This window comes from Oculina patagonica, chromosome 4 (genome assembly GCF_052425735.1).
Source record: "Oculina patagonica isolate OP01 chromosome 4, crgOcupat, whole genome shotgun sequence".
Classification (NCBI taxonomy): domain Eukaryota; kingdom Metazoa; phylum Cnidaria; class Anthozoa; order Scleractinia; family Oculinidae; genus Oculina; species Oculina patagonica.
In genome coordinates, this window is record NC_135761.1 from 28,435,158 (window position 1) to 28,458,524 (window position 23,367).

Genomic DNA, 23,367 nt, shown 5'->3' on the forward strand with positions numbered 1-23,367 from the left:
GAAAATTAGCATACATTTAGAAAATTTCTTTTGATGATAAAAAGCAGCGTTTTAGCTGATTTTTTGGAGAAACTTTCGAGCAACTTTTATTATCAGAAGCAACTTTTTGGGATTTTTGCAGCAACTTTTGAGCAACTTTTTGAGAAATAACGGCAACCTTTTGGGAAATCTCGAGCAACTTGTGGAAAGGCCCTAGTCTTGATTGGCTTTATTTTTAATTCTCTTTTTTTAAAAATCTAGCCAAAAAAATCATGTTCATTTGTTCTGCATTAAAAACAAAATACGTGAAGGTAAACAGAAAATGTTTGCCCACTAAATATTTACAAAACGTACGAAACTAGCTGAAATAATGCTGACATCTTTTTGACAGCAGCGATGCGTTACAAAACATCCGAAGATAGAGTTAAAACCAGAGGGGGGGGGGGGGGGGGAAGAAACGAGGTCTGGGACCGAGTAGCGATGCTCTCACAACTTGCAAAGCGATCAATTCACGATGTAGTCAGCGGTTTTTGGACGATGATGCAACAGGCAATCTTTTCCCGCGAAATGGAAGCTGCTATGCCGTGGAATCACTTATTATAAAGGGGTTCAATTCTCTTAACTAAAAATCTAAAAGCAGCGTGTTTATCCGAAAATTTCTTCATCGTCGCGTAGTTTTAAGAACGCAGAATTTTGTGATGCCGTGCTACTTTTCAGTGCTGAAATGCAAATGTTTGACATGTTTGTACCACGATTTTCAACTGGCCCACATGGGGATTGTAAATGAAGTAAAACAAAGAAAGACCAAGTCAACAAACAACCTCGAAACAATTGAGCAAGAACAATAGCTCCGACCAGCGCGGGAATATTCGATCGCCACGTTTTCATTACCATTCCCGTGATGGTTTTATTTCATAACAAACACCACATATTGACACCAAGAACCTTTCCGGAGAAATTTTCGCTGCTTTTAAGACAAAACTTAGAAAGTCTTTTTTATTACTACATATATAAAAAAATCGAACTCTCTCACTGGTCCCATGTTGTTATTGTTTTGGCAAGTTCACAAAGAAAGGAGCTGCTCATGCGCCTTAGAGACATCCGCTGACTACCGCCCCGATGATTGCTTTGCAAGTTGTGAGAGCATCGCTCAGATTTCATATAAGAGAATGTATGGGAAGTTGCTTCCCCCCCCCCCCCCTCCCCCCACCCTGGTTAAAACTAATCCACTGGATAGCGATTTATCCGGTGCCCGGGCGGTGAATAGCGTTATCCACCGTTTGAACAACTGCCGCCAGTTCTTTAATTGGCTCTTTAAGGCCTGCCTAAACGAGAAAACATCGTTGCACAAGCGTTGTTGCGGAGGCAAATGCAAATGTTTCCTAGTGTAGCCTCGCGGGAAACATATGTTGCGGAAACAAATTTTGCTACTCAGAAACATGAAAATGTTTTTCCCTCAGGTCAAAAACACTTTTGCTTCCCGGACACAAATTTTGCTTCCGAAACATATGTTGCCCAGTTAAACCACCATGAAAACAATGTTGACTAGTTTATGAGCATGCGTGATACCCTTTGTTCCCGGAACATTGTTTCCTCGGGCCAGGCCATCACTGAGCTATTATTAAAAAAAACTACGCAGTTCGTATTCTGCTGACTTCGGTGGGCGATGGAGTTAAAAAATACTTTGTTTATTTTCCTGTTTCAAGCCACCGTCGTTTTCTCCGCTGAAGAAACACACACATTTTCTCGTTCATCATACTTCAGAACGCTGGAAAATAAGCAGCTTAAGGGATACGTTATCAAACGGTTTGAATCTCCAAGCCTGTTGTCTTGCGGCCAACAATGTATAAGAAACGAGTGGTGTACTTCTACAAACTACAAGATGTCATTAAAAAAGGACGGCAAAGGAACTTGTGAACTGAACAAGCATGCTATCTCCCTTGTCGATAAAAACACCAACTTTCGGGATCAGCAGGGAGCTACTTTCTCAATGGTTTTAAAGGTAAACTTGATTGGTAATTTTAAATTTAAATCAGTAACCCGGCGCCTTTTTGGCTACAGTTCCCTGCTAGTTAGTCCGGAAGTCTTTTTTAGTATGTTCAGTTTCTCGCTCTCTTGTGTTTTGAGCTCCTTGCTCGCAGGACTGTACGAATTTTCGAGACTTTCTGATACAGAAATGAGATGGTTTGTAGATCTTTTATTTCTGCTTCCTTGGTTCTCATTTCGCTCTCATTTCGCCATGTTTTCATGGATATATCTACATTATTAAAAAAGTCATCCGGTCGAAACAAGTCACATAGTGCTTTTGTTTTATTCATCAAAAACTGAATCCAGTTGAATCAGAAAGGTACTGGCATGTTTGGATCTGCTTTCTTAAGCTTTTCTTTGCCATTCACAATGTTTATATTTTTTTATTCAGGGATGTTTAATCGCCAGCTGCCTCAATGGTGGTTCTTGTTTGCCTGACAAGGAAAAACAAACGTTTTCATGTTCGTGCCAACCACCTTGGACCGGACTCACTTGTGAAGTTAAAATGGGTAATTAAGAATGTTTACTTTACATACAGTCAGAAACAAGCAGTTATTAGAAGAGATTTTTCTATGCAGTGCAATGTTTATAACGGTTGAACCAAGGTATAACGAAATGCAAGCAAGCGACTTTTTTGAATTGCATACTATCCATCCCACCCGTTTATTTATTTAAATTATTTTTGTGACACTAAATAAAGGTTTCGAGTAAAGAAAGTAACTTTTCGTAAGAAAACTTTCATTCAGCTCGTGTTTGCCGATGGCAAAACATGCGTTCCCGACAATAATATTGTTTCCTAGCAAATCTTCTTGCTGAAAACCCCCAATTTTTGAGCCGATTATCTCGACGTGACGGTGAAGTTTTCCTGAGAACAATATTGTTCATTTCCTTCCTCAAACAATATCAAGGCAGCCCTTCAACATGAATACCTGTCGAAAAAAACACACGCACCATAATTAAATGTTGGCAGAAAAAGCTATACTTGTCATTCGTCAAAATGTTTAAGCGCCCCCACTCAGCTCTATAAATACTGTCAGCTGACAAGATTTTTAAATGACATTTATTCGATCACGTGTTCGCGTTTACCTTCTCGCGACAGTAGGTTGTCAGCTGGGAATTGATCAAACTTTTATTTGATAGCTGAGAAATGATGCGTTTTTAATATGATAGCTGAGTTCGGAGATTTGCAAAAATTACTGATGGCAGACAAATCGGCTGAACTTTTAATTGATAGCTGAGAAATTTCAAAGCGCTAATAAGAGAGTTGAAAATACCCGCGACGCGTCGCGGATTACTTTTGACTAACTCTCCGTCATTTGCGGGGGATCTTCAAAAGGAATGAAACGGTGGAAGGGGCGGAGCGAGTGCTTGTAATGATCTAGCAATTGAAAAGGAAGTGGGAAGGTTCCCTGCAATACGAAGTAATCTTAATAAGAAGCTTCAATCTCAATACAATTCGAAGGCAGCCGATTGCTTGTGCGTTGTTTCAACCTGAAATGACGAAAACTTCAGGCGAGAAAACGGCTGCTTCTCTTGCTTTTCACCGTAAACGTATCTGACTCTCTTTCATATTTATCCCGATTAGATTGTCCAGAAGACTGGGTTCGACATGGAAGTTCGTGTTATCACGTCATCGATACTCCAACCCTCAAATGGAGCGACGCTCGAACCACTTGCCAAAATCTTGGGGGAGATCTTCCAATAATCAGATCAGAAAACGAGAATAATTTCACACGTGATCTGGTAAGGAAACAACAAACAGTCCAAGGCTGGGGAGCGTGGCTTGGACTTTACAGAAAGGCTGACACTAAGTTTTACTGGATCGATGACACTCCGCTAGCGGGACAGTATTCTGCATGGGCGAGCGGAGAACCGAACTACATACTTGAGAAATGTGCCCACACATTTAATGAATTACATAGGGTAGGAAGGTGGAATGACAACAATTGCGATTTGTCCGAGGCACAAAGGTGGACAGCTCCAGTTATTCTTTGCCAGAAAAATTCCATTTGAGGCGGCTATTTCATTTTTGGCATTTTATAGTTTTGTGACGGCTAGACTGCTGCATATTACTGAAGTTCTTAGAAGCCGCGATTTTCTACATATTTTATGAAGAATTTAATCCCACACAGCAGAGGCGATGTGTAATTCTGCTTCGGACTATTTGAGGGACTCTTGTAACCTCAAACAATTTTGCAGAAAAGTAAAACTGGATCCCTCATTCAATAGTCGTCGTAGCAGTAGCAATAGCAAGAGCAGCAGAAGCAGTAGCCACTTGCAGCAACAGTAACAGTGACAGTGACAGTGACAGCAGTAGAAGTGAAAAACGCTGCAAAGCTATAATTTGGACCAAACCATCTGTCTTGTGTTTCCCGGAAACAAGCAGTTTTTGCAACATAGAAGTGTAATTCCAAAGGGTTTATAAAACTAATTTACAACAGTGTCATCAAGTAAATTGACAAATGGAAGGACATCTCACGTCTAAGATGCAACCTTATGGCTATCGGCAATTCTTGGATCCAGTCCCTACACAGCTGGAGAAACTTTATACAGCCAATCAGAAACAATCAATGTTTCAGTGTCAGTTTCATGTCGGGGGAGTCACAATCGTCAATTACATTGAGAAAACGAAGAAAAATATTTTAATAAAGATAACCGGATATTTTAGAAATTAATTCGCACAGAGAAATGTTACGTTAATTTGTAAAATGTGAACCATAGTGCAAATAAATTCAGTTAAAGCAAGTGGTTTTAGTGAGTTGTTATGTCAGATGTCAAAAATGTTTACATTGAGTTTTATTTCTGCAAGATTATCTCATCTAAATATAGCACTGCTGTTTTAGTGAAACTTTGCTTTCTCGACTAACCACCATGAACATTTCTCGTTAAATACGGGGAGTGAATGAATAACTTAACAAAAGCCGAACACAACCTGTTGAAACAAGGGAACTAAACGAAGCGTTAAACGGGTCGATGAGTTATTTGGCGGGAAAACAAGGTCACTGAAGCGGGCAACAGGTGGTTAAGGTAAGGTTTCAAGGTTAAGATTCTTTTAATTTAATATGACGGTCAATCAACGAATCCAGGTCACATTTATTTAGCAATTCAACTTCAAATATGTCGAACGTTGGTTTGGCATGATTGCATTACAAATAGGGCAGTAATCTTCATGCTGTATTTCACAAAGTGGTAGCCTCAGTCATTTTGGCGAATTTTCGTGGCACTGTAGTTCCCCAAGAGCTTTGTTTACGTTTATTTCTAGTACGCATCATAATAAAGACAGAGTAGCACAAGTTAACTGGCATAAAACACTCAGTTGGTAAATTATTACTTTAATAGTTCAATAGAAGGAGTTTTGCCTTACTGAAGACCTCATTTGTCTGAAACAAATAAAGCAATAATGTCATAATCAGGAGTGTTAAATCCTCTCTAGCTTTGCTTAGCGGGCAGTTTAAGTTACATAATACATCAAGAAAATTAAGTTACAAAATACATCAAGAAAGTTTGACACTGTTCCATATTTACGTTCTCCAAGAATGACTAGACTTTCGTTCTTATATAAAAAGCTACAAACAGAAGTCAGCACTGACAGTGCAAAGCACTTACAATGCAAAGATTTCTAGGCGTCTCCAGATTTTTGTACTCTGGAGGTTGGCAGGTATGTGCTCGGTAAATTAAATCATTGACTCCAAAAGCACTTTATGTAACATACAGTATTAAAAGAACATTATATAAAGTTCCCAAGAGAATAAGTCTTTTGTTCTTGTAGTCTTGTGATTTGATCTGATCATTTCGTGTATATTCTTTTTGCATTGCAGCACAGTTTAGTGCTTGTTTACATGAGGGGGTTACCTGCCTATTTTAGCACGTGGGAATTTTTTAAGAACACAAGAGAAGTGCATAAAGAAGTATACGAGGCGCAGCTAAGTGCTTTTCGCACTTCTCGAGTGTTCTTAAAAATTCACACATACTTATATAACTCAACAATCACGGGGAGCAATTACTTTATAAATTTACAATTATTTGTAACAGAGAAGAGGTTGCTACGGTATGTTTCAGACCCCCCTTTTGCCCAGCTAGCTCGGTCAAATGAGCACCTATTTTTTTTTTAACTTTACAAAAGCACCACTGATCATTTTTCCTCCCTTAAATGCTCCATTCATTAGAAGAAGACTTTATTTCTTGTTTGGGGTAATAATTCTTTATAACACACAACTTACAACAGCTTATTTTTGCTATGTTTTCCGGGTATGTTTATCGCTAAACCACGGTATACGTAATAGCTGCCAACTTTTAGTTTGCCTGAGATCGCAACTCATACCCTTTAACAAAGCGCTCGCATTGGATTTGTAAATTGCAGTGGTGCTTTGAAAATATTGAAAAACTAGCGACATATCTGTTTAATACGGAGAGCCCTGGTTCAGCTCAGTATGCTAAACATTGACTGGAGTCAACGCTCGAACGAACGAACGAGCGAACGAACGAACGAACGAACGAACGAACGAACGAGCGAACGAGCGAACGAGCGAACGAGCGAAGAGGAAGAGGAAGAGGAACGAGGAACGAGGAAGAGGAAGAAAGAACGAACGAACGAACGAACGAACAAAAGAAGGAAAGAACGAGCGAACGAGCAAACGAAAGAACGAATGAATGAATGAGCGAACGAACGAACGAACGAACGAATGAATAATTTTAAAAGTTTTTCAGCAGTTACTGCGATAGAGATTGACATGTGGGTTTTAACTTATGTCATTTCTTACAAACTTTAAAATTGCTGAGAAAATGAAGCACCTGTTGGAGGGAGGGGAGAGGAGGGCAGGGGTGGTTTGAAGGGGTATCCATAAGAATGTAGCACTGGTTTACATGAAATCGCTCTAAAAACAAACTACCTGTTTTAACATGAGGCAATTCTATAACAGAAGAAACAAAGATATCTCACCGAGCTAACAAAAGTGGCTTTATGGAGAAACCAAATATTGGACAACAGATGGTGGGCACATAGAATTTCCACTCTGCTATTGTTTAGGTAAAATTGAATAGTTTCACACGCCTCAGTGACCTTGAACAAGCTGAGTTTTACAGGTAAGTGAATTTACAGGTACTGGTGACTATATTCACACCTTTCTCTATCACTGACTTATTCCGTTGCTGAAACACCGAGTTCAACACTTTTACATCTTAAAAAACAGTTAACACTCCGACATTCCAATACGATTTGAAAGTTTTAGAAAGATTAAAAAATGTCGATCTTATAAAACGTTGTGTTCGCACCTGCTATCTGGCACCGGCGATTAACCGTTTTACATATTTTCCCTGTTTTACTATAAAATAGGTGATTGTACAATGGCAATGTTCTTTCTACAAAACTCATTGCCCACTCATTGAGGATTTTGACATCAACTCTAAGTTTACTTTTATTGAATTCGGTACACAGCATGACTCTCTAATACGGCGGTGATAAGAACAAACAGACGACATTATTACGTCGAGACCTGTTTTCATTAGACAATCTAAAATTTTGATACAAATGATACGCCTCAATTATAGATATTTTGGGGTAGGGCCCAAACGAACAAAACTTTAAAAATATCTTGTACAGTTGCCACTGTTTGTTGTGTTATGAATCGAGAAAATACGAATCCGCTGATAGCATACAGGATAATATTAAAAAAATAACTAGTGTTTTCTCCTCTTGCCTTCATACGGTCACATATATTAAAGCCAATGCGTCCACTCGGAATTATTCATCCTGAATATACAAACATTACCGTGTAGACTACTACTTTTAGCTCGTTATTGCGTTTGTTTCAAAAACACATTATGCAAACTAGAACGTCGTAAACGTTTGCAGTCTTCACCTTTAAAGTCTTTCACTGAAATGGTTTTCCTCTTTGGCAGCCGTTTTTTGACGGGCGTTCACGCAACGGTTCTCTATGCAAATGTTTATTAGACAAAATCCCGGGGGGGGGGGGGGGGGTACTCGAAAAAGTTTTGTACGGGGAGGCTCCGCCCGGAGATCTAACCCCTTACCCTTTTATATACCATTTTGATAGAAAAGGTACCCCTTTTGTATACTTTTTATTGCAAAAAGGCACCCCTTTCATATACCTACACGACATCACATTTACCTAAAACAGAAAGTTTTCTTGTTATTTTTATGTAGCGTTTAATAAATTACGACGATACAGCCTAAAGTTGCGTCTGCTCGAAATATTTAATGTAAAGGCCTTTTAAAATATCATTATGACAGATTTCCCTACCCTTTTATATACCTAAATTTGTGAAATCCCTACCCTTTTATATACCTGGAGCCTGAAAAAGGTACCCCTTTCGGGCGGAGCCTCCCCGTATAGGCCATTATAGGGAGTACCCCCCCGGGGACAAAATACGTTGCGTTACTCTCCTAGTGACGGTCTGGACGGTAGTAACGCTGTCGACACTGTCACGGCATCTACAATCATTCAGCTCGTCATCAAGAGAGTTTTAAGAAATAGCGAGACAAGTTTTACTCCAAGAAATGTGTCGGCTTTCCTCACACAACGAGAACCACCGTTTTCTCTCCTTCACTTTCATTTCCTTCCGTTGTACAAAGTACAGCAACGTGGCCCTCAGGGGTCGCTGTTATCCCTAATATGGAACGGATCTTTCGAGGTGAGTCGAGGGGAATGTATCGGGAATGTTTATTGTCTTTTGTGTACGTTAAAATTCTTACACAGAAGGAGAATTTTGTTGCGATGATCACGTGTTCAGTGGGCAGGTGAAATGTCATAAGAGTACCACCACTAAAACCCAGTATCGGAAATTTACGGAGATGGTTGCCCTGTGAATCGAACACCTCGACTTCTGGTACGAGTTCCCTCCGCCGATCCGTTAGTATCATGATTTCATCATCACCGGCCGCAGCGATACATGATGAAAATCCCAAATTTTGTTCGCGGCCAAAGCTTTTCACAAACCGTCCATCAGACTCGTACATGTGCACTTTTGTCACGTGACAGTTGAAACCTTCCAATCCCAATACAAAAACTGTTTGGTTCGAAGTCACTGTTAATGAGTTGCCTTCAAACCACATTTCCAGTTGAAAATATCGACGCATTCTGCCTTGTTTATCAAACACGTGTATCGAAGAGTTCTTTGAAAGTACATAAACATTGTCGTCACAGTCAGTAGCAACATTCTTAATCACATCTCCATATTTTGCGTCAGAAATTGTAAAAGAGTGCAAAAAATTTCCTCCACAGCCGAAAACTTTGATGTCAAAATAATCTACCACTATGAAATGTCCTTGGGTGTTTGTTGTGATTCTCCACGGTCGTGCCAGCTTGTGCTCGATTTCGCCCTGCTGTCCAAACGACCATGAACATTTACGTAAATGAAAACAATTTGATTGATTCAAGGTATTTACTTCTTTCCCTCCGATACTTACACAGGGCCACGAATCGAATTCTCTGCTAAGAATCCCGTCAACCACTTCCGTGACTCTGAATACGACCCGATTTACATAACGAACGGACTCCAGAATTTCTTGGCGTTCACCTTGTTTAAACCAGGACCAAAACCCTCCTGTGTCTTCGATCTTAAAACTCTTGATAACTGCTGGCATGGAGTGTAACTCTTCAAGGCACAGTTTGCACGCTGCGATAGCATCTTTGGGATTGTCTATTTCCTCCAGTATCGTAGACATTACGCGATACTGCATTGCTAAAATCCGATCAGACGTGCTAAGAGCGACATTATTGAACGCCTCTATTGCTTTGATCCTAGAATCGTCAAACCTCTTCTTTGCTTTAGAAAGCGCCCTTCTACCAGAGTCATTCAAGGCGTTTTGCAGCCCACTTCTCCGTACAAGCGAAACTGTGTTGATACCAGCTGTTCCTACTTCTCCTTGTCCTCCTTGTTCAGTCGCTGTACCTTCGCCACCATTTGATGCATCCAGCACTTTATACAGGCACACAATTCCTTCCTTGAATAAGCAGATACTTGTCAGTAGATCTTTTCTTGCCAATCCATCCAGCTTGGACTTGATATCGTCGAGTTCACGGACAATCATGTTGCGAAATTGTTCTTCTGCTACATCGCCTTCTTTCAGTCTGTCGACTGCCGAATCTCGGCCTTTATTTACAAGCAAGCTTACAGTGGCCTTCAACACAGCTGTGATGAGGGAGACCATTGCTTGTTGTTGTACAAAAAACCTAGATTGCACGCTAAAGGCAGGTTTCTGCTATACTGTGAAGGAGTCAAGAATGGTCCCTCAAAATGTCGCAGTGCTCGCAATGCTCGCAAAATTTTAGTAGGTGCTCGTTTGCTCGTGGCTCGCATATTTTTACAAGTGCTCGCATGCTCGGTTTTTAGTAGAGGTAGGTTTTTGAAAAGTGCTCGTTGCTCGCAAGGCTAATTTTTGTCAATGCTCGTGCTCGCAAAGAAAAACGCTGTGCTCGCATGCTCGCAAATGCTCGCAAAGACCATTTGATACTCCTCTGTGACAGTCCCTACAAGACAGAGGCACAGACGTTTCGATCATGGGATCATCATGAGATGATCGTAAGATGGGATAATCATGGGACGTCACAAAGCACTTTTTTGTTTGTCGAGGAGGGTCTCCTGGGTGGCGCATCAAAGTGCTGAGAGGGGACGGTGTGAGGAGTAGAATGTACGGGAAGGAGAGATTAGGATGAAAAAGGTGGATCCAGGGGTGGGAGCTGGAGAGTCCACAAGGAGGGGGAGGGAGGGGAGCTGGATCAGATGCTGATGGGTCAAACGCTGTCAGATATCTGTGTGACGCCGAGGGGACTGTTTCCGCCAAGGCTTTCACTAAATGCCCTGACTTCCATGGGAGAACGCTGATAAACTTTAAGGCACATATTTAAGCCTTTTTTTTATTATAGCATATATTTCCTTACGTGTCATTCAAGCGTTTGAGTTTCAGTATAGCCAGGGATAGCCACCGAGTTCCAAATGAAGATCAATACGTTATAGCTCAGAGCGTTATAGCATCTTTGAAAAACTGTCTTTAAAACATTTTTATAAGCTAACAGCCCTGACTAAGGATGTAAAATTTCCAGTTCAAAGATACTTTTTGGAGTTAAAGCCCTAAGGTTTGCATGCAAAAATTCTCAAGATACTTTAATGTGTGGGGCAAAAGGATATTCCCTCAGGGACTGAGAAAAACCATACCCTATCCCGCGGCTCATCCTCCTTCCTTCCCTGCCGAGAGGCCCACACTGCCCTTCTTCACCACTTTCGAAACATTGCTACTCCGAGTTATTAATTAGAGAGAAGCCAAAAGGGTAAATAAAATAATTTACTAATGAATCAGGCATGAATATGGCATGAACGTTTGAAGGTCAAGTTACAAAGCTCTGTTTAAAGGGATGTTAAGTAAGGCAGGAAGTGAGCATCAGTGATAAATGAACAATGGAATTTCCAGTCCATGTGTGACAGCAGTGCTCAAGACGATCAAGTAATGATGTCGATAGAGCAGTACTTAAATGCAGAAAAAATGCGCAGTCCTATCTTTAGCGAGGGTGTGTAGTCTGTGTATGTAACAGACCAAAGTTCAATTATATTAATTCAAGTACTTAGCCTAGTTTGGACTCTAAACTACCGCAGAACACATGCAACTGAGTCGAAACTGAGAACCGGACCATTTGTTTTATTTCTTGGCTGATCTCACCAGGAATAACAAGCCACAAGGCTCTTAAACAATGAATGTTTGTAATGACTTCGTTGTCGCCATTGTTCTTAGTGAGGCGAAGAGCAGATTTGGCGGTTTTGTGGTTTGAGAGGCACCGGAAGTGATCTAACAAACAGAGCGACAAAGATCAAATCACAAGCGCGTGTTGTTGAATCACTTGCGAGCGAGAACTTTCTTCTCAGTTGTGATGAGCGTACAGTGAGCAAGCTGCTATTCGCTGTAGTGCAAATAGAAATTCGCTCTATCGTTCGACATAGTTTGGAGAGACGAAGATCAACAGCATTTAGTTTAAAACAACAAGCGATTCCGGCTTTTGCTTCGCGTTTGCTCTCAGACAAGGTAAGTCAGAGGCCACTGAAGTTGTTGAATGAAGAATTGTTAGGTCTTTCTAGGGTATGGTCACGCTCTATAATGCAGAAAAAACTCGCTTACTCTCCAAGCTTTAGATTTACGGCTGGTTGTAAGTAAGAAGGCAAGCGCCTTAATTTTACTCAAATGAAGCTCGTAGAATTATTCACAATACTCGTAAATGGAGATAATTTTAGTAGCTCAGGGTAATATAATCCGCCAGTGAAGTGAGCACATGTTTTCAGGGAAATCTCCAACATCTGGAGGATGTGGTATTTTGATAGCAAAATGTCTTGGGTTGATTTTTCTCGTAAGAAAGTATTCTGAGTTGGTTTCTGTTACTCTGAAACATGTTTTACATCAGTGTACTGGGTATTCTACGGCGACAGCGTAGAGTATTGCACGGCTCCCGTGTGCGTTGTAATAGACTGTGCAATCCTACAGCAATCATGCGACTGGTCGCTGATGTATGACATTGTATTGGAATGTCGGTATTTGATGACTACACATAAGATTGCGTGCCTGCCGTTCTCTGTGGTCACATCATTCTACAAATGTGTCCTCGGTCGCGGCGACCTGGTCATTATTGATCGTTTTTTCTTGTCATTTTGTCATTCAAATGTAACTTTTTATCAAAATAAGAAATGATATGCTTGTGACCTCAAATAAACGACATAAACTATTCATTTTGTAACATTATTTTATACCACGGTTTCTACATTTCTGCCGTTCATAACAATTTAGTTTAAGCCGTAGTTGCCTTCAGCAGAGTATAAAATATTTGTGCCCGCGCCCGCAGCGCTCGGGGACTGTCTTTTTTGACAGCTATTATAGCTGTCAAAAAAGATCAATGGTATTGCACAAGAAAATTCAATCTGAAAACAGATGTAAGCGTTTGGAAAAGGCGCCGCTGCGATATGAAAAGAAAAAAGTTCGTGAACAATCTTACGTTCTGTTATATCGTCGGTACAAACAAAAGTATTTTATGCCATAAAAATGCAAAGTATTTCGCCAAGGTGACGACTTATTAAAATAAGGAAATCCGGTAAAACTATTAGGAGTTCCCAAAACATAATCCATTGATGCTATAAGTACATGATATGCTTAGTTTCCATCTTGTTTTAGTAAAAGGAAAGTTGCCATGATTTTTATTCTAATACCATTTTGGAGTTGAGGCGAAAAATCCCTTAACAGGAGTTTGTGGTTAGCAGATTGGTAACAATCTTAATTAAGTGATCACAAAAAATGTCCGCACTGTTAGCTCTTCTATTAAATCAGTCGTATTGGCATTTTTAAGTTTTAATTCCTAGTTTTAGCTTTTCTGGCTGCCATTCAGTTATTACACAGCACAGAAGAGGCACAAAATCAGTCTAAGCTTCTTTGAATTGTTAAATCGGTAAAGGTGCATGAAAGATGAAGCAACCCAGGCAAAGATTGTAATGTTGTAGGTCCGCAATGTGAAGTTTGACCAAAACATCAGTCGTGAAGACAGCACATTGTTTGTGCGTTTGATATTCGAAGGCTCTTTTAGGTTAAGGTGGCTTACTACAGATTTAAGAGAGATTTCGAGCTATTTTAAAAATAAGCGAAAAACACATTTTGCTCTTTTGCGAAAAACCTGTCTTAAGAGTGTCTACAAGCTGTGCTCAGTTTCTAAGCGCGCGCATTCTCTTACATGTCTATATAGAGGGGCTAAGGGAGCAAAGGCTGCCACGTCATAACCTTTTTTTTTCAATTCAGGCAGATCATTATATTTTTCTTATGGCCTTGCTTCAACGGGTGATAACCGTTTCTCCATTTGATTTTGTTTCGTAAAAGAAAAGAAGTAGTAGGTTAGAGTTAACCTTAGCTGGTAATGTCTTACCTAACATTAGGTTGTGTTTATTGATCTTTTTTAGAGCACAAGACATGGAACGTGAATCGCCAACTTCAAAATGGCGGACCTTGTGGCTAGCAGTAGTTTTACACCTTCTTTACGGCTTGCACCAGGTGCAGTGTGATATCTTACCAGTGAAAGCTGTTCACCATAACAACACTGCTTTACATCAAGTACTGGAAGCTTTGGCAGCGACTTACCCCAATATAACCCGGCTGTACTCAATTGGAAAATCATATCAAGGCAAAGGATTATGGGTACTGGAGATTACAAAGAATCCTGGGATACATATGCCTGGCAAACCTGAGTTCAAGTACGTGGCAAACATGCATGGAAACGAGGTTGTCGGACGAGAGATGCTTCTTTTGTTAGCTGATTATCTGTGTTCAAATTATGGACGTAACGAGAGGGTTACAAAACTTGTTGATACGACTAGGATGCATCTGTTACCTTCAATGAACCCTGATGGATGGGAGAGTTCCAAGGAAGGAGACTGTACGAGTGTTAGGGGAAGGTTCAATGCAAACGGTGTGGATTTGAACAGGAATTTTCCTGATCCTTACGACGGACAAATGAATGAACTGCAGCCTGAGACTCAAGCTGTTATGAACTGGATTCATCAGGAGCCATTTGTTCTGTCTGCAAACTTACACGGAGGGACACTGGTAGTGAATTATCCCTTTGATAACCTTCCTAGAGAACTGAAGAGGTCTGGAACTAGAGTATATTACAGTTCCCCGGATGATGACATTTTTGTCACTATCTCTAAAGTATACTCACTGGCGCATCCCACAATGCACAAGGGGTATCCTCAATGTCCAATCCAGAGAAGAGAGAGGTTTCCTGACGGGATTACAAACGGCGCGGCCTGGTACCCAATATCTGGAGGAATGCAGGACTACAACTATTACAAAACGTACGGTAACCCTTTGTATGGCTTTGATAAAACGTAAATCCTTAATTGTTCAAAGAAGTGATTTTATAAATGTTCGAGGAATTGCGCGCGCTATGATTGGTCAGTTAGAGTTCATTTTGCTTCCATAAAGCACACGGCATACGTCACGCACGTGCATTATCGAGCGCTTCCCACGTATTCTTCGTGTTCTTGGGCGTGTTTTTATTTCTTTAGCAGATAATAACCTCCGTGCTTTTCCTTTCAGAAACTGCTTTGAGATCACATTGGAACTTGGTTGCTGTAAGTACCCCCCAGCTCTTTACATTATGCCCTACTGGTACGCAAACCGCGAGGCCTTGCTCAAGTACGTCGAACTGGTCCATAAGACAGGAATAAGGGGCTTTGTGGTGGACGAGAAGGGCCGTCCTCTTGAAGGGGCAAGAATCATCATTGAGAATCGCGCTAAGAAGATAAAGACCTTCAAGGATGGCGACTACTGGCGCCTTTTGGTGCCTGGAAATTATACAGTTCGTGTGGCTAAACGGAAATATAAAAACTCCAAGAAGAAAGTGACCGTTCTCTCTGATGCACCAACAGTTGTAAATTTTACCCTAGTTAGGAAAAGGGCAAAGAATTTCAACAAGCGTCGACCAGCCGCAGTGAAGATAAACCCGGGAGTAGAGCCGCAGAAACCAGCGAGTAATGTGTCATTTCACTCAATTGTAACGCACAGAGATAAGTTACGGCTTTCAGCAAAATCTCCCAAAAAATCTGCTTCTGTTGTGAGCTATCCTTCTATCATTGCTAGTGTTATTTGCCTTGTTTTAGTTGCCGTTTTAAATTGATAAACCAAGACGTATCCCACTATCGTTAGAACTTTTATTTTTCCAGTGGTCTCATAACTTTTGTTAGATAACTGTCATAATATTGGATTTGTTCTAGCCTGCGAACAGCCGCCTCTCATTCGCACGTAGTAGCGGGAGGAATGAGAGGCGGCTGTATTCGCAGGCTAGATTTGTTTGATTGGTCCAAATTTATTAACTGGACCAATCGTGGCTTATGATTTAGCATTAGCTCGGTACTGTGCGGGTGTTTAGCTTGTTGTCTTTTTAAAATAGGAAATTTCTTCGTTTTTGTTTTTATTAGAATTTTTTCATTTTTCATGTAAACGCCGACAATCTTATACTGGGGCTATGTCACGCAAGCTTCGGTCACTTTTTGGCAGTGTTTAAAATTATTTTTAGATAGAAAGAAATCTGAATATGCAATTTACTACGGCAGGAAAAAAATGCCAAGTTGATAAACCATTCCCGGGAAACCATTAAAGACTGATCGAATAACGCAGGTTAAGATAGGTAGAGATTAAGATGAATTTCAAGCCGTACACTTGAAAAACTTGATAGATTTTTTAGTTAGAGCTAAGGCTAATGCGCATTGCATGACATATCTCGTTTATAAGAGCTTCTTTCTTATTTCACTTTATATGCTCGTACGTTTTGTTATTGGGGTGTTCAGCTGATTCCATATTTCCTGCTCACATTGAGTATCATATAATAAATTTCAAACATGTCAAACTTAAATAATTTTACTGGTGTATCAATTACCAATTGCTGGAAACATTATTTATCTAAGATTTCTGGATTAATAAAGGATGAGGTTTTTCTATGGTCTGAGAATTCGTAAGCATGATCCAAGTATGGGCATAGACACCTCGTTACTACCGGTGATCTGTGCACCAGGCCTCGCTCGCTACCAGACTTTCTCACAGGTCCCGTTTGCTAAGGAGCCTGAACTCTAACATTACCAACGACACCCGTCCTAGACTCCGCGCTACTTGATCTAACAACCAAAACAACAGTAGCTTCGGATTGGGCTCTTGACCGTGCACAAAACACAATAGGTTTTGATGTGTCTTAAAGTAACTAACCAATAGAAACATGTTAAGTAATTCAACCAAAATGTGTGAGTGTAAAACAAGATTGTACACGGTCGTAAACCTTCCAACAAAATGTTGGGATCTTTGTTTGCTCCTTTCAAAATTTGCCGAGCTTCAAAACCATTTCTCTCTATTAACTATGGTGGAAGGAAACCACTTAAAATTTTGAGGGATGAGCGAAAAGGACGGCTACAAACAAACAAACGAGACATCCAAGGGAATGGATCAAATGGGATTGGAATAGTTTCTGTTAAACCGTTATGACTACTATTTTTACTTATAATTTTCAATTTCTTGGGGTAGTCATTAAACGATTTTATTTTGTCTGATTCAACATTGGGGTCTGGAATAAAGTTAGGCACGTTAAAATGTCAACAGGAATGTTTAGCAAATGCAAAACTCTCGCAGGCACCTTTCACGACAAATACGTTTATTTCTTTTTCAAGTATGCGTATATTACTGCTCGAAATATATTTCGCGACAGTTCTATCCTTTTGCTTATCCTCGGCAAGTGTGGGATTCCTGTGCGTGCTGACAAGGGACTGGTTACCCAGTTCCCCTGGAGAGGAGTGTTGCGTTATTAGCCAAGTAGCGACTACGAAGGGGGAGTGGGACGGGAGACTTGACCGCGAACACAAGGCAGCTCACTTTTTCTTACTCCGCGCACTTTTTTTCTTGACTTCATTAGGATTCCTTCTGTTCTGTCCACCTTTCAAGTGATATCCAAGCTGAGAGGCGCGGCTTGTTACGTCTTTTGCAGCGAATGGCGAAACTCGTGAGATGTAATCAGGATCAAATACATTCATGTTATCTTTCTTACGAGGCAGACGGTGCTGACCGCGCGGCTGATCCTCTGTGAGGACTGGGTTCTCACTGTGACGACCGCCTCTCGGCAGGGGAAGGGGGTACTAACAAAACAAGAATGACAAAAAAATCAAAATCACGAGAAAAATGAAAAAACCCAACAACAGCATATTGCTATTTGCTGATAAATTCAACCCATCTTAACATCACCTATCATATTGTACTCAAGAATCTCACGATTATCCAGACATATTCAGTATATCAATCGCTATAAGAATTACCTTCAGCTGAATATGTAAAGAGAGTGCTCAACTCCGAATTTAGCCGTCGTGGCTCACGGTCTCCAAAATATGCAATATTTTACATTGTTGTTTCTCATAGAACAGCCATGAAATGTACCAAGACTTAAACGCAAGTGCAGAGCTATTATTCTGCTCATTAAACCTTTTGTTTGGTGACGTTCTGCTCCCTTATCCATCCCTACTGCAATGACCTTGTTACGGCCGCTTGTTGCTGGATTTAAAGTTTAATCCAGTAGCCACGTTTTGGAGTACCCAGAAGTAACGCTTAAAATGTGAGCCAATCCAAATCTAGCAGGTCACTTGATTTGCCTTATCAGCTGTAAAGGAAGAAATATTGAAGCAAATTTACACTGTTTATTACCTTTTTGCCTCTGATGTTGAAAGGTTTCTTTCTGTTTGGCAATTGGTAATGAGTTACACCATTCTCGTCAACACTGACTGATACTCTGACCAGAGTGCTGTTGCCACAGGACGGACAGAACTTCCTCTGCAACTGACTTGTAACTCTGAAATAAAATAATAATAAAGGATCGTTGGATAAAAAGACTCAAACAGCTTACTTCAGCCTTCTAAACCCTTTATATCAATGGGTTGTTTAATTTGAAAGGTAATGGCTGCACAAAATTGCCTTTGAAACTTTGTTCTAGTTGTAATATTTATTTCAATCTTAGACATTACTAGTCAATAAAGTAACCTCCAATACTCTACAGTACTTGAAGGTTTGTATCAATAAATATTAATAATAACACCTTTTTGATCACTTTTCAGATCTTTTGATTTGATCAATCAGAGCAAGAGTGGTCTTGAACAAGATGCTTTCAATGAGTCATCAATTGGTTGGGCAATCTTTTTGGCAATTTTTGCTGGTCCAGATCATAAAACATCAAATGTCACATACATAAGCTTCCGTATAAGATGTTTTTGGTAAACCAGAAAAAAATTAACGGTGCGCTTCTTACCTTTTAATTGTCACTTTTATAAATTTGGCTACAATTAATTATCCAAGGTGCATTATTCAACTATTTTGTGGCAAATAGAAAACACAAAATTTTAACGTACTTGAAACAGGCATAGCATTTTAACACATAGCTCCTGGCTTCCCTGATCAACATGCCATCCACTGAAATCACATGGAACCCCATCTGGATCAATACATTCTAAAATAAGACAAAACACTTCTGATAACACTGCAAATGACTACTAGTGTTTGAATTAATTGGACATGAAATTGATATCAGACGTATTATACTTTGTTTATTGCAATCTAAGTATGAACCGTCACACCCAAATTCTCTTTTTCTTTTGCCTTGATGGGAGTTTCTGTCTTATGCCGATGTACAGTTTTGTGGGATAGATGCAAGGAAATGCAAAGTATACATGAAGTGAGTGAATAAGACAGTTAATGGTAGTTTAAAAACTTATTCTTGACATAGGTTTCTCAATAATTCATCAAGTTAAAGCAAAGGAAATCAGAACTGTGATCGTGGTTTCGAAATAATCTTAACAGACATAGATTTTTACAATTTTAGTTCTCTGTTTTCTTTAAAGTTTTAGTTTCCACTGAGAAGTAATATATAAAACACAAGAGACGTTGTTTCATTGGGATATCCAAACACCAAGAAGACAGTTGAAAATACGACATGAAGCAGATATTTTTTAACAAAATTTGAGGTGTTTGGATAGCCATTGAAACCCTGTCTCAAATGTTTGATATATCTTTCAATCAAAACAAAAACTACAGAGTATGGTAAACAGAGAAATAAAATTGTAAAAATCTATGCTTATTAAGACCAGGTATCCAAACCTCCTTCACGGTTATGATTTTCTTTCTTTTACCTTGATGAATTATTAATAAGTGTGAGAAGATATATCAAACATGCATGTTGTATTTTGGAAATGTGATGTCTCTCCTGTTTTGGCTCAGGTTTTGGCTGTCCACGCCAAGAAGAAGATGCATTTTCAAACTTATCTGGATAAGTGTGGACAAGGCCAAGAGCTTAGCACTGAAAGTAACTTATTCACAGTGGGTTGAAATCAAAATCTTTACCTGCATTGCAAAGTCAGTCGTAAGACAACCCACTGTCACATTAGCTGGGACTGCGTCAAGAGTTCCTTTCCCCATCTGACCCTTGACACGGCTTATGTTGTCAGGTGTAATCCAGCCATCATCGTCATCATCATTATCATCGCCATCACTGTTGCTGTCCAAATCATCATCCTTATCAACATCCTCATCATCATTTTCCTCAAATCCCTCGTCATTATCTCTAGAATCATTCAATGTGGCATTATTTGTAGTTAGAGTCTCCATTCCAGTTGTTATTTTCGCTGTACTTGATTCACTGTTTTCGTCATTTTTGGAAGTATTGCTTATTTCAGTTCTTGAAAGATCAACAATGTTTTCCTCATTCCTATCACTCGTATTTAGTTCATTGTCATGTTGTTGATCTGTGTTTGTTAATATACATTTGTCGCCTGTTCTGTCACTCTCTGCAGTGTTCTCTTCTGTCTCTTCATTTTTCAGTTCATTTTCTTCACTCTCGTCTTTTGGCTTCTGAAAAGCATAAGAAACAGAATAATGTAATCTTATTCAGATTACCAAGCCCTTATCAAAATAAAACTACCTCATGTAACAGATGTTTTATCATAGCCTAATATTAATAACAAAGAATATCAGAGATACATAAGGCATCAACAAAAAAAGCACACTCACTTTTTCCACAAAGAACCCAGGAACTGCCTTTCCTGTGAATCCTTGAGTGATCTCAACCTGCATGTAAAAAAAAAAGTTGTTTATAAAATATATGGCATCTTAGTCCCTTGCACATCAGTTTACTTGTAAAAGTTCCTATTCTGCATCCTTTCAGCTCAAATTCCTTGCTCATGAATTTACTAGTTCAAGATCTGCTTTAAGCTCATTCAGTTAAGTGTATAAAACAAGTTCTAACCTGTTTGGTGGGTCTTGTCTTTATGTGGTCTATTCCACAGTGCTCTTTCTCCAACTGGTAAGTCAGAGCCAAAACTCTCAAGTCAACAGCAGAAAGACTTCGGAAATCTCCTGTCAGTTTGGCAAATTCTGACACTGTGAAATAACAAGCATGTATTAGTTATACATGTATGAGTTAATAGAATTGCCTTAGAATATTGTCCATTTTTTAGGCAGAATCAATCCAGACCACTTTGAATTCAGTTCTACATGAATAAGCTACAACTACTGCTTTGTTTTAATTCTTTTTTTTATTGTTGACTCTGAAAACTAATTTCGGACTGCAACCTGAATTTCTTGTTAGTTACAAATGGGCATCCAAGAATGCTCTGTGGGTCAGTGTGTTAATGGAGTGATCATTTTAAAGTCATTTTCAGAATTGACTTAGCTTTTGTTCGGGTCAAGAAAATTCTGATTATGGAATTCTGAGCGCATAGAGGGTAGAGCATTTCTGAAGGAAACAGGGGTACACATGGTATACCTGCCAACTCTCACGCCTGCAAGTTGAAAACTTCGATCTCACGCCAATTGTAACTGAAAGACCAGGGCTCGAAAAATCCGCTAGCCCGACTCCCAGGGCTAGCGAAAATGTTCGTTTGGCTAGTGAATAAAGTACTTTGCTAGCCCAGTGGGCTAGCAAGTCACTTAAAAGCCAAGTTGTTGAATTGACTGGCAAGATCTACATTAAAATATATATTAAGAAAAGATGATTGTTATGAAATTAATTTCATGAAAAGTCAGTAGTATTGTTATCTATTACCACCTATGCCATGAAGGAGTCAAAAGTGGGTTTACAAGTCGGCGAGTACGCAATTTGAAGAGAATATTCGCAAGGCGTTCTATGTGGATGGGAGAAGTCTGGGAACCACTTTGGTCCTTAGCATGTGGGATGTTACGAACGTATTTTGCTTTGTTTCTTTCAATGAGCCTCGATCTTGAACTTTGGCTTCACACAGGAAAAGAAAGGAGATAGTGTTGCTCAAGATCAGCATAAGCATAGAGCTGATGGGCCAACTGCTGCAGATGAAGTTCAGACCAAAAACAAGAAATACATGTATGTCGCAGCGAAAACGGTTGTTCCTTTCACAGTGGAAAACAAAATGGCCCTTGGTGGTGTATGACAAGGAAAAGGGTGCAATGTTTTGCCAAACTTGTCAAAAATATCCATCTTTAGCGGACAAATCCAGCCCTTTGTTTAGTGGCACTTCAAATGTTTGCGTTGATCTGTTGAAGAGTATTTTTTTGTGTGTGTGTGTGTGCTTAAGCATAAAACTGACTTACACAACAAATGTGTACTGGGCTAGAGCTCTCAAGCTCTGGGCTAGTAAAGTAGCAATTCCAGCTAGCCCACGGCTAGAAAGACTTCAGAAAAATTTTCGAGCCCTGAATACTTTCCAAAAAATGTAAACTCAAACCAATGCAAGAAACAAAAACTCCATAAAAAATGCAGTAAAAAGACGATGCTTTCCCCAAAATATCAACCGAGTTTTGACAAGAAAAGCATTGGGAACGAGGTTGTGTTTAGCAAAACCAGTCCTGGGACTGGAACCAGGATATGTTCGGAACATCTTCGGAATACTTCAGACGTCTTCGGAAATCTTCGGACATGGTTGTGCTGTCTTCGGAAATCCTGGCACTCTCAGGATAAAAGTCTCACGCCTTTGAGCCAGAAAATGTTGGGGTTTTGTGGTTGTTTTTGTTTTTTTATTTGTGAGGTGTTACCATAAAACAGTGTATGTCAGGTATCACCAGACCTTAGTTGATCAAAGGAAGCCTGGATTCACTGTATATAAAATCACTATCTAGTAGATAGCATGATAATATTTATTGGATAGTGGGCAAGTGTCTACTGAGTACTGACTCTCCTATTCTCTCTTTCCCCCCAGTTGCTTCTAAGCAATTTACAAGACACAGCCGTGTCTTTGATAGCAGCCTTGTAGCAACACCACTTGATTTTTTAGAGGTTACAATTACTGTACAGAATCCTGCTAAATTAATCTTACCAGCGTGTAATGCCTCGCTAGACGGTTCTCTAAACTGAATGTTGTAAGGTAATACCGACAAACGCTGCCTAGTTGTCGCATCCCTGATCTCATTTACAACATCTTCAATTGTGTACACATTCTCACACATTTCGTGAAGCGGTGCATTCTTCAAGAAGGCAGCCGAATCCGCCACAATGTGTTTTATTTTGCCACTGCTTTCTGCTCCTTCCGCCATCTTGGTTTCCTCGTGTTTCTGGATTAACAACCGCTGACCAAAATGTCGAGAAAAAATATTGCGCAACCACAACGCAATAGGGGGGGAGAGGGTAGGTTGGCGCATGGCAGGGGTACCATGCCCCAGTAGCCTGTGAACAGGCTCTCTGGTCGAGGGTGGGGCCAAAAGAGAGTGAGAAGAGAGAAGAGAAAGGAGGAAGAGGGAGAGGCCCTTTTCGGCTCGCTTCCCTCGCCGATCTTTTTCGTCTGCCCCCTCGGGGCTTCGGGCAGATGCTGCCGGTATATTCATGCTGACAGGAA

The 23,367-nt window shown here is 40.0% G+C and overlaps 4 protein-coding genes across 7 annotated transcripts; 2 read left to right on the forward strand and 2 right to left on the reverse strand.

The window, feature by feature from the left end:
• Positions 1–1,639: 1,639 nt before the first annotated feature.
• On the forward strand, positions 1,640–4,075 carry LOC144652751 (C-type lectin domain family 4 member E-like). The gene is made up of 3 exons (XM_078512807.1): positions 1,640–1,981; positions 2,399–2,516; positions 3,593–4,075. Exons 1-3 carry the CDS (start codon positions 1,646–1,648, stop codon positions 4,018–4,020), a joined length of 882 nt encoding a protein of 293 aa, XP_078368933.1. The 5' UTR covers positions 1,640–1,645; the 3' UTR covers positions 4,021–4,075.
• An 806-nt stretch (positions 4,076–4,881) lies between these two features.
• Positions 4,882–16,485, forward strand: LOC144650040 (carboxypeptidase D-like). 4 transcript variants are annotated; one of them, XM_078509682.1, is made up of 3 exons: positions 4,882–5,034; positions 13,948–14,841; positions 15,086–16,485. In XM_078509682.1, the coding sequence occupies exons 2-3, from the start codon at positions 13,958–13,960 to the stop codon at positions 15,663–15,665; spliced, it is 1,464 nt and encodes a 487-aa protein (XP_078365808.1). In that variant the 5' UTR covers positions 4,882–5,034; positions 13,948–13,957; the 3' UTR covers positions 15,666–16,485. The 4 variants fall into 4 exon arrangements, with proteins under 4 accessions (XP_078365808.1, XP_078365806.1, XP_078365805.1 ...); XM_078509680.1 differs by lacking the exon at positions 4,882–5,034 and adding an exon at positions 11,584–12,055 and having other exon boundaries at positions 13,953–14,841; XM_078509679.1 differs by lacking the exon at positions 4,882–5,034 and adding an exon at positions 11,584–12,040.
• Positions 8,393–10,810, reverse strand: LOC144650039 (uncharacterized). Its single transcript, XM_078509677.1, has one exon. It carries the CDS (start codon positions 10,175–10,177, stop codon positions 8,540–8,542), a length of 1,638 nt encoding a protein of 545 aa, XP_078365803.1. The 5' UTR covers positions 10,178–10,810; the 3' UTR covers positions 8,393–8,539.
• A 680-nt stretch (positions 16,486–17,165) lies between the features above and the next one.
• LOC144650041 (RNA-binding protein NOB1-like) lies at positions 17,166–23,083 on the reverse strand. Its single transcript, XM_078509683.1, has 7 exons — positions 22,852–23,083; positions 20,811–20,944; positions 20,576–20,632; positions 19,910–20,416; positions 18,922–19,019; positions 18,224–18,368; positions 17,166–17,664 (listed from the first exon to the last, which is right to left on the reverse strand). The coding sequence occupies exons 1-7, from the start codon at positions 23,066–23,068 to the stop codon at positions 17,401–17,403; spliced, it is 1,422 nt and encodes a 473-aa protein (XP_078365809.1). The 5' UTR covers positions 23,069–23,083; the 3' UTR covers positions 17,166–17,400.
• Between the last annotated feature and the right edge of the window lie 284 nt (positions 23,084–23,367).

Excerpts from the sequence above, each read along its gene's own strand:
- LOC144650039 (XM_078509677.1), bottom strand. The coding sequence starts at position 10,177 with ATGGTCTCCCTCATCACAGCTGTGTTGAAGGCCACTGTAAGCTTGCTT.
- LOC144650041 (XM_078509683.1), bottom strand. The coding sequence starts at position 23,068 with ATGGCGGAAGGAGCAGAAAGCAGTGGCAAAATAAAACACATTGTGGCG. Across the intron at positions 20,633-20,810 it reads AGACAAGACCCACCAAACAG|GTTGAGATCACTCAAGGATT; the intron begins GTTAGAACTTGT and ends TTTTACATGCAG. Across the intron at positions 18,369-18,921 it reads AAATGCTATGCCTGTTTCAA|AGTTACAAGTCAGTTGCAGA; the intron begins GTACGTTAAAAT and ends ATTTTATTTCAG.
- LOC144650040 (XM_078509678.1), top strand. The coding sequence starts at position 12,113 with ATGCAGAAAAAACTCGCTTACTCTCCAAGCTTTAGATTTACGGCTGGT. Across the intron at positions 12,166-13,947 it reads AGATTTACGGCTGGTTGTAA|AGCACAAGACATGGAACGTG; the intron begins GTAAGAAGGCAA and ends GATCTTTTTTAG. Across the intron at positions 14,842-15,085 it reads GACTACAACTATTACAAAAC|AAACTGCTTTGAGATCACAT; the intron begins GTACGGTAACCC and ends TTTTCCTTTCAG.
- LOC144652751 (XM_078512807.1), top strand. The coding sequence starts at position 1,646 with ATGGAGTTAAAAAATACTTTGTTTATTTTCCTGTTTCAAGCCACCGTC. Across the intron at positions 1,982-2,398 it reads CTTTCTCAATGGTTTTAAAG|GGATGTTTAATCGCCAGCTG; the intron begins GTAAACTTGATT and ends TTTTTTATTCAG. Across the intron at positions 2,517-3,592 it reads CACTTGTGAAGTTAAAATGG|ATTGTCCAGAAGACTGGGTT; the intron begins GTAATTAAGAAT and ends TATCCCGATTAG.